Consider the following 13,991-nt stretch of genomic DNA (forward strand, 5'->3'; position numbering starts at 1 on the left):
GTCCCTTCTATCAGTGATCATAAACTCTGGTGTGGAAGGCAATAAACAGCTGCTCATAAATCACTATGAGAGAGGGAAAGAATGGTCTATTCCCCATTAACAAACCAGTTAATAACTATGAGGAGGTATAACACAAGAAGGCCAATTCATTTCAAGAAATATTTATTGTGCGGCCATTTTATGACAAAAAAAAACCTTGAAGTGCTTGTTAGTGTCACTTTGATTCTCATTGATGGGTTTCAAATTCAATTCATAATAACAGCAATAATATCATTAAATGTTTAAAACTTTTATTAAGTGTACTGAACATGGTTCTAAGAAGCACTTTAGATGTTTTAACCCACTTAATGCTCACAAGAAATTGAGGTCAGTACTACTGACCTGATACTTTATGTCCAAAAAAAAAAAAAAAAAACCTCAAACGAGAGTGATTAAGAAACCTGCCTTATGTAATACAACTAGTAAGTACTAGAGCAAAGTTGGAAATGTTAGAAATCTAGGTTTAGAGTCAGCGTTTCTAACAACTATGCTACTTTGACCAGAAGGCCTCTTTCAGACAGGCTTCCATGTGAGCAAAATAGCTGCTACACCTTAGCTACCCACAGCCCTCATTATACAGTAGCCCAATTTGCTTTCTGTACCCAAAGCAGCATTTATCCTCAGTAAGGTTCAAGAGCCTGGTTATTCATCACCAGATGAAACAGAAGACACAGAGGCCCTACCTGATAAAGAAGCCCCTTGGACTTGTTACAGGAGGAAGGAGAAGGATGAAGCGGGGTAGGAGGATAGAGCAGATAAAGGAAGAACCACTTTTGATAAGCCTTTAAGCTGAAGCTGAGTTCAGTAAAGGAGCCAGGTAAAAAAATGAACATTAACTGGAGAAAACATAACCATGCAGTAATAACACCTGCAAGTAAGAGAATGACAGGGCTAGACACAAAATCATGTTGACCTTGTCAAAACCCACGGATGAAATTTTATTTCTTCTGAGGAGCCCCCAGCCTCTCATTAACACTTGTTAACTTAAAACAGCAGGAGTGGGACAAGGGCAGATTATGGGTGATCTGGAGACACTTTGAATTTGAGATGCCTATGGTACATTCCAACAAAAATGCTCACCAGGCAGTTGGAGATGTGAGTCTGCAGCTCAAGGAAGAGGTCTTGCCTGACCCCAAATCTCCTCCTGGGTCCTCATCTCCAGCTCTAGCCAAGGTACTGCACTGTCTTCCTCTGCTTTTGGCATATTCCTCAGGAGAAATGAGACTTTCTTCAGTTTGGATCACTAACTTCAAAGGTTTTAAAGTCAACTTGACTCAGATCTTGGCTGATTTTGACTAGTATGCACCTGGATGTTGGCATACCCCCTGCCACGAATGCTTGTGAGAATACCGGCATCAGAATAGGTGATCAGTCATGCAGTCTAGAACTCCAGCCTGAGAATGGGTAGCCACTGCTTGCCCTTGTCCTTCACCTGATGAGTGATAGGAACATGATTTATCTTGCCTGCTCTCCAGAGAATGGCAGAAAGAAAAGGTGTCAAAAACTTGGCATGCCGGCCAGGCACGGTGGCTCACACCTGTAATCTCAGCACTTTGGGAGGCTGAGGAGAGTGGATCACGAGGTCAAGAGTTCAAGACCAACCTGACCAACAAGGTGAATTCCTGTCTCTACTAAAAATACAAAAATTAGCTGGGCATGGTGGTACAGACATGTAATCCCAGCCACTCAGAGGCTGAGGCAAGAGAAATGCTTGAACCAGGAGGCAGAGGTTGCAGTGAGCCAAGATCGCGCCACTGTACTCCAGCCTGGGCAACAGAGCAAGACTCCGTCTCAGAAAAAAAAACAAAACAAAACTTGGCATGCCATTTACCCACATTTGCTAATTCCTGTTAGGATGTCTATCTCCTAGATGACTAAAGGTGGCTGTGGCTGGGAGCAGTGGCTCACACCTGTAACCTCAACAGTTGGGAGGCCTAGGTGGGAGGATTGCTTGAGCCCAGGAGTCCCAGACCAGCCTAGGCAATATAGCAAAACCTTGTCTCTACTAAAAATAATAATAATTAAAAATTAGCCAAGCACGGTGGCACACGCCTGTAGTCCCAGCTATTTGGAAGGCTGAGGCGGAAGGATTGCATGAGCTAGGGGGATTGAGGCTGCAGTGAGCTATGATTCACACCATGGCACTCCAATCTGGGTATCTGAGTGAGATACTCTCGGAAAATAAATAAATAAATAAATGGTAGAATATATTATATCAATACTTGCAAATGCCATGTTACAGTTGACTTTTCAAAATACCACTCAGTTCTCATATTTCAATATAATTTAATATTAAACTTTTTTTAAACATGAGAATTAGAAAATAATTCTCATGATCTGTTAAGCACTCAAAGCAGTAGTTCAGGTCTTTAAAAAACCTAAGGAAGGTTGAGTTCTCACATTTACAATCAAAACAAGATTGGAAAAACACAATTGGAAATATGACACCCTCTTAACTTGGCTACACCATGGATTTAGAATGGTTAAGGAGGTTTTATGATAAAAACCTATATGAATGCCAAGAAACTAAAAAAGCTACTGAGGTTATTTGCAAATCAGAAAGTGCGCCTTCTTATACATGAGCTCAGGCAAAGCTATCATTCTGCTAGGCAATGGGCTTACAGCAACTTGTATGCCCCTTAATATCTGTTTTGTGTGTGTGTGATAGAGTCTCCCCCTGTCGCCCAGGCTGGAGTGCAGTGGTGCAAACTCGGCTCACTGCAACCTCCACCTCCTGGGTTCAAGCGATTTTTGTGCCTCTCAGTCTCCTGAGTAGCTGGGACTACAGGTGTGTGCCACCAAGCCCAGCTAATTTTTGTGGTTTTGCAAAAACCATGGTAATAGATTTTCGACATGTTGTCTAGACTGATCTCTGACCTCAATTGCTTGCCTCCTCCCAAAGTGCTGGGATTACAGGCATGAGCTACCGTGCCCAGCCATGTCCCTTAATATCTAATCAGTTATCAAGTCTTCTGCTTTAAAATATCCTTTTCTGGGCCGGGTGCGGTGGCTCAAGCCTGTAATCCCAGCACTTTGGGAGGCCGAGGCAGGTGGATCACGAGGTCGAGAGATCGAGACCAACCTGGTCAACATGGTGAAACCCCGTCTCTACTAAAATACAAAAAATTAGCTGGGCATGGTGACGCGTGCCTGTAATCCCGGCTACTCAGGAGGCTGAGGCAGGAGAATTGCCTGAACCCAGGAGGTGGAGGTTGCGGTGAGCCGAGATCGCGCCATTGCACTCCAGCCTGGGTAACAAGAGCGAAACTCTGTCTCAAAAAAAAAAAAAATAAAATAAAATATCCTTTTCTTAGCCAGGTGTGGTGGCTCATGCCTGTCATTCCAGCTACTTGGGAAGCTGAAGTGGAAGGACTGCTTGAGCATAGGAACTCAAGTCCAGCCATGCCAACATAGCAAGACTCCATCTCTAAAAACAAAACTGAAAAAACTAGCTGGGCATGGTGGTGTCTGCCTGTAATCCCAGCTGCTTCAGAGGCTGATGTGGGAGGATCCCTTGAGCCCAAGAGTTTGAGGTTGCAATGAGCTACAGTTACACCATCATATTCCAGCCTGGGAGACAGAATAAGACCTTGTCTCTAAAAACGGAATTTAAAAAAAAGAAAAAAATGCATATAATGTCCTTTTCTTTTTACTTCCATGGTCACTACCCTTGGCTAGATGTTTAGAAGAATGGTGAGAGCCTAGGAGAGAAGACAAGGAATTACAAGTCATGAATTTGAGTAGAAAAAAGGAAAGGATTTGAAAAGGAAATCTTTCCAGAAACACTGGGGAAAATGGAGAGAGTTGGTTGTATACTCACAGAAGAGCAAGTTCATGAGTACATATTCATGTGCACATATATGTGTATAAAATATGAAGAGAAAGGAAATTCAAGACCCTCCATCATGAAGGAGGACCTAACCACCCTCTCCAGCCATTTCCTTCCACTGCTGGCCATGGAGTCCCTTGTTCTACGCACCAAGGTCTGCTTGCTCTCTTCTGAACGCCCTTCTCCTCACCTTTGATTACACAATAATCCTGACCAAGTGTCATGTCCTGTGACTGTCTGCATCTTAGTGTCCTTCCAGATGTAGCTCAAGTTCCATGTCCCCTTGCAAGCCAAGCCTTGCGAAGCCCAACCCACAGTGTCTTCTCCTTCTTCTGTCCTTTTACAGTCACTGCCACTCACTCATATGGACAGAGTAAAATGAAGGTCCGTCACATACATTTCAATGGCCCATCTATGGTCTCTCATTACCAAGTACCTTCTTGAGTCTTATGAAAAGTGCTTTAGGGCAAGGATTGTGTCTTCACACATCTTTAAATCCTTCCTAGCATAGGCTCAGCCCAATATACGATCTACTATAGGAATAGGCAGTAACATACAATGTGCACAGGAAAATACTATTAATACATTAAGCATGAGAGTATTCTGATTCTAACATACAAGATTAGAAAGGGAGAATTTACCATAATTGTCTTTTCACTAAATGCCTTTTAGGAAGATAATAAGACTGTTGACCTGAGGCCTGGTAAAATATACAAGAAAATGGAAGAGGGAGCTTAAATAAGCAAGCCCAGAAATGAATGCTGGAGCGTAAGATTGTCATGAGGCAGATCAAGAGAGACAAAGGAAAAATCAACAATTGTTCAGTAGAAGTCAGATATAAAAACATACAAACTTATCTGAGTCACAGCCCCAAAAAGAAAAAAATAAAGAAATAAATAACATTTAAAAACATACCGGTATTTCCTTGAGCATCTTCTATCTTACTTGGTGAGGGCAACAGAAAAGATGGCCTGGTAAAGTGCAGGCCTTGAAGGGAAGACTGCTGCTGCTGCTGCTGCAAAGGTGTGGTTTTGAGGACCACCTTCCAGTCCACTTGGGTAATATCTGATCGTGATCGAGCATGCCCTGGCTTGAAAGTAGAGGTCTCATCCAGTAAATCGTTTACAGAACGAGGCCGGTCCCGCCGACGCTGACAGATATTGAAAAAATTAAAGGTCGATGCTTCCTTTTGTTCCATCCAGGAAAGATTATCTGGGGTCATCCCTTTCTGGACCATAAACTGTTCTTTGGCAGGGAAGACATTTTGAGCTTTGGTTTCTAAGAGCCTGCTCTTACAGTGGTCCCAAATCATGCCCCCCTTGCCCAGGGAGGCCACATTTCTCATAGCACCACTGTCTGTGATGTTACTGAGTACCTCATGCCCCACCAGTTCAGGGACTTCCTGGATTCCATAAACCTCTGCTTGCTGCACAGCCTTTTCTAGCTTACTATCCAAAGTACTAAAGAACTCCTCTGTAACTTCTAAGGCCGGGCTGATATCATCCACTTCCAAAGCTTCCATGTCACAGGCTCCAGGAGGCCTCAGCCTCCTAAGCTGGTTCAAGAAATGGCTTCATGAACATTCACCCAACCAAGAGAGGTACTTCAGCAATACAGCTATGGAAACAACTGGAAGAAAGCTTCATTGGGCTTCCTGGAGCAGGCTAAACACAAGGGTGGTTGATGTTTTCCCAGCAATTAAGAGCATTTTTCAGTGGGTAATGGGCATTAATATTTGGGAGACCAAATATTCCTTTGAGATTATTCTGCAGAGAGACTTCTGTGAAGACAACAGGAAGTACTTGTCAAAGCAATGCCATGCCAATCCGTGATTTCCTGGAAGAAAATAAACAGGATAACATTGGCACATGGTTCACTGTATTCTATAGCACACAAATCTGCCAAATTACTTTCCCTCCTTTACACCTCTTCTCTGGCAGCCAAGCACAAAGGCAGACAACACTTATGCAGAAGTGCCTCTGTCAGTAATACATATCACTACCCGCTTCGGATAAAAACTTACATGGAGCAGGGTGGAGCACTTGATAAGAGGAATTAAGGTCAACAGCTTTTGCTCACACAGAGAAAGTGCTTTGAGAGCATTTGTGAAAAGACTGCCCTGGCAAATCTCTGGTATGCTGACCTAAAATAGTAAGCAAGAGAGACTAGGAATTCTGTGACGGGGCCTGTAGTGTAATCAGTCTAAAAGTCATAAATGCTTGCATCCTTTCACAAACTTTGAAAGCACTGATGATTTGTTAGGTTTACAGGTGCAACAGGGAAGCCGAGAAGGAAGTTCTGCCCTTTTAAAAATCCAAATGTGACTGTGCTTGTGTTTCTTAGACTTCGATTACATAATGCATGATGATGACTCTGGACTTCAGAATTGCTCCGGCATTCTTGGGGTTTCAGGCTCCAAATTCCCCAAGACTTCTAGGATTGGCCTCAGAGCATGGATCTAATCTATAGCGTATCAAAGAGCTTAAGGTGAAGCCGCAGCCTGAGTGGCAGGCTTGAGTTCATCCTTTTCTCCCTCCAGAACTCAAGCCCCAAATCTTACATCTCCACCTGGCCAGAAAGAATCCTACATGAGCAGTAACCCATGCTTTCCAGGAAACACTAGATCATCAAGTCCAGGCCAAATTACAGCAGACCTTGACAATGATGCTATCCAGTACAGTAGACACTAGTCATTATGACCATTCACATTTAAATTTAGTAAAATTAAAGTTCCTCAGTCACACTAGTCACATTTCAAGTACCCAACTGTCACATATACCTTTGCATCTTTACCAAAACAAACAAACGAAACAATTAGGCAAGGGCTTTTTTAATCCTTAACTTCTTATAAGTAGGCAAAACTAGGCAATTAGCAACACCATTATATACTGATATGGTTTGGCTGTGTCCCCACCCAAATCTCATCTTGAATTCCCATGTGTTGTGGGATGGACCCAGTGGGAGGTAACTGAATCATAGAGGCAGTTCTTTCCCATGCTGTTCTTGCGGTAGTGAGTAAGTCTCATGAGATTTGGTAGTTTTAAAAAGAAGAGTTTCTCTGCAGAAGTTCTTCTCTTGTCTGACGCCACGTGAGATGTGCCTTTCACCTTCCATCATGTTTGTGAGGCCTCCTCAGCCATATGGAATTTTAAGTCCAATAAAACTCTTTCTTTTGTAAATTACCCAGACTTGGGTATATCTTTATCAGCAGCGTGAAAATGGACTAATACATATACGTTGCCACAAAGGTAGACAGATGTGCTTTCTTTGTTAAAACTTCACAATTTTTATGGTTAAATTAATGTTTACCACTTAGGTCATTAAACCATTACATTTATATGTCAACAGCACCAAACTACCTTGCTTAACACATGTAAATTAAACTCATATATATAGACCTTTATTTTAGGAGTATCAAGGAGGTTTGCAGTTCATAGGACCTCTATAGAACCTCTTGCAAAGTGATAATGACTATGAATTTGTCTACTTTTATATATTTTGATATTTATTATGTTAGTACTTCATGAAGCAAGGCACAGATTTATTTTTAAAGATATATATTAGTAATAAAACTTTTCTAGCTGTAAACAGGGTTTTTATTTTTCCTGAGTCTACCTAAAGTTAAACCTTCAGTCTCTCCGACTGTGTAACAGTGTTTTTAGTGCTTCTGTAATTTTGAAACTTGGGATATTTTCCAATTTCAATTTGTATGCCAGAGACAGAAATATATATAAATATAAGAAATATTTTAGTGCTTTCCTTACTAAAAATTGAAATGAACATAAACAAAGTACAAGTTTCTCATTTTATAAAAGAGGCGCCAAGGTTCAGAGCATTAAGTTGTTCACTGAAGATCACTGATATTCCTTTTCTTATCCAGTGTTTCAAATTCAGTCTTTATTCGTGATAGAGAAAGTATAAATCACCCTCAAAGTAATTATTATTTCTTTTTTTATTATTTATCAAACTATCTAGAAATATTCTTTTTTTTTTTTTTTTTAAACATGGGGTTTCACCATTTTGCCCAGGCTAGTTTCGAACTCCTGACCTCAGGTGATCCGCCTGCCTCAGCCTCCCGAAGTGCTGGGATTACAGGTGTGAGCCACTGTGCCCAGCTAGAAATATTCTTTTTTATGCTTCTGGCTTGGTATCTGGAGGCTGGTTAGAAGTATCTAACAGGCCAGGTGAAGTAGCTCATGCCTGTAATCCCAGCACTTTGGGAGGTAGGTAGATCACTTCCTTTGCCAAAAGTTTGAGACAAGCCTGGCCAACATGGTGAAACATCATCTCTACTAAAAATACAAAAATGAGCCAGTCATGGTGGTGTGCACCTGTAATCCCAGTTACTCAGGAGACTGAGGTGGGAAGATTGTTTGAACCCAGGAGTTGAAGGTTGCAACAAGCCAAGATTACACCACTACACTCCAGCCTGGGCAACCAAGCAAGACCCTGTCTCAAAAAAAAAAAAAACAAAAATTAAAAAAAGAAAAGCATATAACTATTGATGGCCATGCTGGCTGGTGGAATACTTCTATACCACATGGTCTAAACCCATAGACTGTTAGATAAGGAAACTGGCCTTTGAGATAATCTTTTCAACCTTAGCATTTCATAGAATAAAACACTGAGGCCCAAAGAAGGTAAGAAGCCTCATGAGCACTTTCATACATGCAGGCAAGTTCTCACCTCAGGGCCTTTGCATTTGCTGTTCCCCCAGATACCCCAACATGAACAACTCTCTCCCTAAGTAATTGTTCATATGACCTGACCTACCTGACCACCCTCTTTAAAATTGTAATGAACTTCTCTGCCCTAGACTCTTGATCTCTTTTACTCTGCTTTTGTTTAAATAAACTTTTCATTTTAAAATAGTTGTTTTGGTTTTTTTTTTGAGATAGAGTTTTGCTCTTTTACCCAGGTTGGAGTGAAGTGGCACAGTCTCGGCTCACTGCAACCTCTGTCCCTCAGGTTCAAATGATTCTCCTGCCTCAGCCTCCTGAGTAGCTGGGATCATAGGCGCCCACCACCACGCCTGATTAATTGTTGTATTTTTAGTAGAGACAGCGTTTCACCATGTTGACCAGGCTGGTCTTGAACTCTTGAACTCTGGTGATCCACCTGCCTACACCTCCCAAGGTGCTAGGACTACAGTCGTGAGCCACCACTCCCAGCCAACAGTTTTATATCTATAGAATTATTGCAAAGATAATATGCTTAGTTCCGATACACCCATGCTCAGTTTCCTCTATGTAATATCTTACATTAGTATGATATATTTATCACAATTAATGAACCAATATTGTTACATTATTATTAATTATAGTCTATACTTTCTTCAGAATTCTTCAAATTTCCCTAATGTCCTCAATCTATTCCAGGATCCAATACAGGATACCACATGACATTTAGTTGTCATGTTTCTTTGGGCTTGTCTTGGCTATGACAGTGTCTGAGACTCTACCTGTTTTTGATGACTTTGACAGTTTTTAGGAGTACTAGTCAAGTATTTCATAGAATGCCCTTCATTCTGGATTTGTTTGATGTTTTTCTCATCATGAAACCAGGGCTATGTTTTCGAGAGGAAGTCCACAGAGGTAAAGTACCATTCTCATCATATAATATTAAGGGTATATACTACGAACATGACTTACTACTGTTCACGTTAACCTTATCACCTGGCTTGAGGTACCCTTTTCCTTAAGCATTTTTCTTTTAACATATCATTTAATTGACTTATTTAACATTTAGTGTTTTTCTCTCTCTCTCCACTAAAATATAAGCTCTACGAGTCCAGGAATTTGTATTCACTGTGTTCACTAATGTACCCCAAATACACGGAATAGTGTTTGGCGTGCACGCACACACACACACACACACACACACACACACACACATACACTAAATAGACACGTGTTGAACAAATGCATTGATGTCTTGTTGCATAAGAGAGAGCGCCTCATGACCTATCCACTTCTCCAAATTAAAGTTCTTCACCAATACCCACCCACCTTTTTGTTTTACTCCTCCATGCTTTTGTCCAAGTTAAGGAACCTTTTCTAATTGTTCAGGCTCTCATAGCACCCTGCATTTGCCACATTGTACCGGAATGATTGGCCAATCTCTGTAGAACCTACTCTAAACTCTGGGCTACTTGACTGCAGGGACCGCCGCCCTTCTTGTGTATCCTCCTATACAATCTCTGTCTTCCTTCTTTTAGACTCTGTTTTCCAACCTTATTCTTTGGAATTTCATCTTTTTCCTGGGCTCTATAGCCCTCAAATTCACTACAGTATAAGAGTCTGATGTCAAGTTTAATTTCTATAATTGAGTACTTCTTACTAGCTTGTCTCATTTGGTTTTGAAATTAATCAAAATATAATAATATATTCAGGTAGGTCAAAATATAAAGGAGACAAAGTGAAGGGAATAAGATCAGCGTGTGGGTGCGGTGTGGTTTGCCTCAGTACAAAACTGGAAATCAGGAGCTAATTAGAACTGTGTTCTAAATCTGGCTCAACCACACACTTGCTGGGTGGCCTCTGGGAAACCATTTAACCTCTGCATGCCTTACTCAGCTACCTGTATCCCACAGAGTTGCTAATATCAAATTGCATTGCATGTGGATCATTCACTAGGAAGCTGCTCCAACATGCCTGTACAAATGTAAACTGCTATATAATTATGGAGCACTCCACTGGACCTCACCCATTCAACAACCACGTGTTCCTCTTCTCTCCCTGGAAAGATCTGTCAATCCAACAAAGGCAAAGTCAGCAACAAACTATTTATAATACGCTGCTTTTCAGCCAAACTCAGCGATCTATAGATATTTTATCTTATATTTGTATAGAATACCCTTTCTGTAAGAAGGGATATTCCCCTATTTAATACATTGAGAAATTGAGGTCCATTTGTCAGTAGGGTAATAAAAGAGCTCAACCCAAAGAATCCTATGCATGCATCAAACGTAACAGGATGGAGAATCAGTGTATTGCTATTTCCTAACAAAGAAATCTGTTGTTTACATGATTGTTAGGCAAGGCTAATTAACAGGATGAATACAGTAGTTCTCCCACACAGAGGCAGAAGCACTTATGAGTAATAATTCTACCCTGACTCATACAGAGATGCCGTGTCCTCCTGAGCTGGATGGTAAATGCGCTGACTTCCTCCCTCTTAAGTGGCTCAGAAATTGTGAGTGCTGAAAGTGTCTGGGGCCATATCATTTTAGAAGCAGCTGGACTGGGAAGAAAACGGCAATGGCAAAGACACCAAGCATAATTTATATCTGTCTATTAATTTTCAAAAATAAGAGCCAAGGGTGATTACAAGGATGGTCAACATTCTGGGCTCTCACATGATCTTCACTTTGATTTAAGGTTGTGACTGACTGAGAATTGTCTAAGAATTACATAATGTGAAGGATCCACAAGAGGATCTGCCCCTAGTAAAATGGCCTTTCTGGACCACGAGGCTACGTGGCAATGTAAGGATGTCGATGGAGCGCAGGCATGCCACAAGCCGCAGGCAAGGAAATGGTGCCAGGGTGGACCTCATAAAAAAGAGCTCAGGGGGCTATCAGATGAAGCAGACAGCTAGAAACACAGATGGAATCCCATTTTCACAGGTTTGGAGCAAACATTAAATGGCTACATTGTATCTAAGTTTCAGTGGAAGAAAAGATTATTGCCACAATACATAAAGAGCATACCATTACAAAAATAATTTGGGCTGGAGGTGGTGGCTCATGCCTGTAATCCCAGCACTTTGGGAGGCTGAGGCAGGAGGATTACTTGAGGCCAGGAGTTTAAGACCAGCCTAGGCAACACAGTGAGACCTTTTCTCTAAAAACAAAAATTAAAAATTAGTCAGATGTGGTGGCATGTGCCTGTAGTCCCAGCTACTCAGGGGACTAAGGCAAAAGGATCCCTTGACCCCAGGAGTTCAAGGTTGCAGTAAGCTGTAACTGCACTACTGCACTCCAGCCTGGGCGACAGAGTGAGAGCCTGTCTCAAAATAAATAAATAAATAAATAAATAAATAAATATAACATACATATGTGAGAGTGTGTGTGTGTGTGTGTGTGTATTTGTGGAAACTCTGGAAAATAGTGACAGACATGGAAAAGAAAATAAAAATCAGTCATGATCTCATAACTCAGTTAAAGTAAGTCAATAGTTAGGTATACTTTCATCCAATATTTAATTTGAATCAAAACTATATATACAGTTTGGGCACACTGTTTGTTTAAATGCATGCTCCAAGAAAAGCAAATACCAGTAAATACTAACCATGAAAAAAAAAAAAACAGACCAAAAGAAATGTCCCAGGGAGTGCTGTGGCTATTTATACTTTACAACCTGACGCAAGACCCACTCAATTGAACTTCTCTTCTACAGCTACCAAGGGACCTCCCCATTACACAGCCATCAGTGTTTTCAAAGTCCTTAACCTTCTTATGCTGTTAAACAGCCCCTCCTTAAAAGTTTCTTCCCAGGGTTTCATAAGTACTACATTCACTAAGGCTTTCTTCTCATTTCTACCTATTCAGTCTCCATTTTCTTCCTTCCCTTCCTGGTCTTATCAAATATGGGCGTTGTCTGAGCTCTCTTCTCTAGCTAGAGCTACATGATATTCTCCTTAAATCAATTTATCCACACGTGCAACTCCAATAACTTCTTCTATATTTATGCTGTTCAAATTTCTACCTTCAGTCTCAATCTCAGAATTGACCTCTGGTCCTATGTTCCCTGCTATTTGTAAGACATTTCTACCTGGCTTACTAAGCTTCATTTATCTAAAACCATACTCAGTTATTTACTCAATGAGTATTTGCTGAGTGCCTACTATGGGCTGGACACTGTTCTGGGCACCAGAGAAACCCTTCGATGAAGCTCCCATTGACAAGCTTCAACTCTTTAACCTGACACTCTAGGCCTTTCACAATCTTGGGCTAGTTTGCCATTCCAACTTTCTATTTAAATTTGCACACTCTTTTCCTCCAAATGGAATGCTATTATTCAAACATTATGCTCTTCCAGTTATTTCAGAAGAGGCTTGCAGTTATCTCTGAAATACTCTCTTCCCACCTCTACCTACTGAAATTCTATTCTTCAAGGCCCAGCTCAAATGCCACCTCTTCCGCAACCTTTTTTGGGTCCCTGATCCTAAAATGGTCTGTTCTTTCTTTGAACTGCCACAGAATGTCTTTGGTACCTCCCCCACAACATATACTGCATGCTGCATGTTCTTTCTCAAATGACAATGATGATAATAATTATAAGTTATCAAAAGCCTATTTTGTGCCAAGTATGTTGCTTGGTACTTTATATATCTAAGTCCCAAAATGTGTAATATGGATGCTATTACCCTCATTTTACAAATGAGGAAGCTCAATGATATCAAGTAACTTGTGTGAGGCCACACGCCTACCTACTGGACTTAGAGGAACTTGAAAGCAGCAATTCTGCCCTCTTCCATTTGTATAACTCTCATTGGGCCTGGAACTGTGGTTAGTATACAGGGGGTACTCAGTAAGCATTTGTATAGCTCTCACTGGGCCTGGAACTGTGGTTAGTATACAGGGGGTACTCAGTAAGCATTTGTATAACTCTCATTGGGCCTGGAACTGTGGTTAGTATACAGGGGGTACTCAGTAAGCATTTGTATAGCTCTCACTGGGCCTGGAACTGTGGTTAGTATACAGGGGGTACTCAGTAAGCATTTGTATAACTCTCACTGGGCCTGGAACTGTGGTTAGTATACAGGGGGTACTCAGTAAGCATTTGTATAACTCTCATTGGGCCTGGAACTGTGGTTAGTATACAGGGGGTACTCAGTAAGCATTTGTATAACTCTCACTGGGCCTGGAACTGTGGTTAGTATACAGGGGGTACTCAGTAAGCATTTGTATAACTCTCACTGGGCCTGGAACTGTGGTTAGTATACAGGGGGTACTCAGTAAGCATTTGTATAACTCTCATTGGGCCCGAAACTGTGGTTAGTATACAGGGGGTACTCAGTAAGCATTTGTATAACTCTCATTGGGCCTGGAACTGTGGTTAGTATACAGGGGGTACTTAGTAAGCATTTGTTGAATGAATAACTGAAGAAATTGTATATT

General features: G+C 41.2%; 1 protein-coding gene across 8 annotated transcripts in view; it reads right to left on the reverse strand.

Annotated features, from left to right (window-relative positions):
* Positions 1 to 13,991, reverse strand: part of PLEKHM3 (pleckstrin homology domain containing M3) — a 242,470-nt gene that overhangs the window by 211,768 nt on the left and 16,711 nt on the right. For all 8 annotated transcript variants that reach the window (XM_078328319.1, XM_078328318.1, XM_035305489.3 and 5 more), the window contains exon 2: positions 4,784 to 5,704. In XM_078328319.1, coding sequence (XP_078184445.1) covers positions 4,784 to 5,390 — 607 coding nt within the window. In that variant the 5' untranslated portion in view covers positions 5,391 to 5,704. The remainder of the gene's footprint in view (positions 1 to 4,783; positions 5,705 to 13,991) is intronic.

The sequence above is a fragment of the Callithrix jacchus genome, chromosome 6, assembly GCF_049354715.1.
Source record: "Callithrix jacchus isolate 240 chromosome 6, calJac240_pri, whole genome shotgun sequence".
Classification (NCBI taxonomy): domain Eukaryota; kingdom Metazoa; phylum Chordata; class Mammalia; order Primates; family Cebidae; genus Callithrix; species Callithrix jacchus.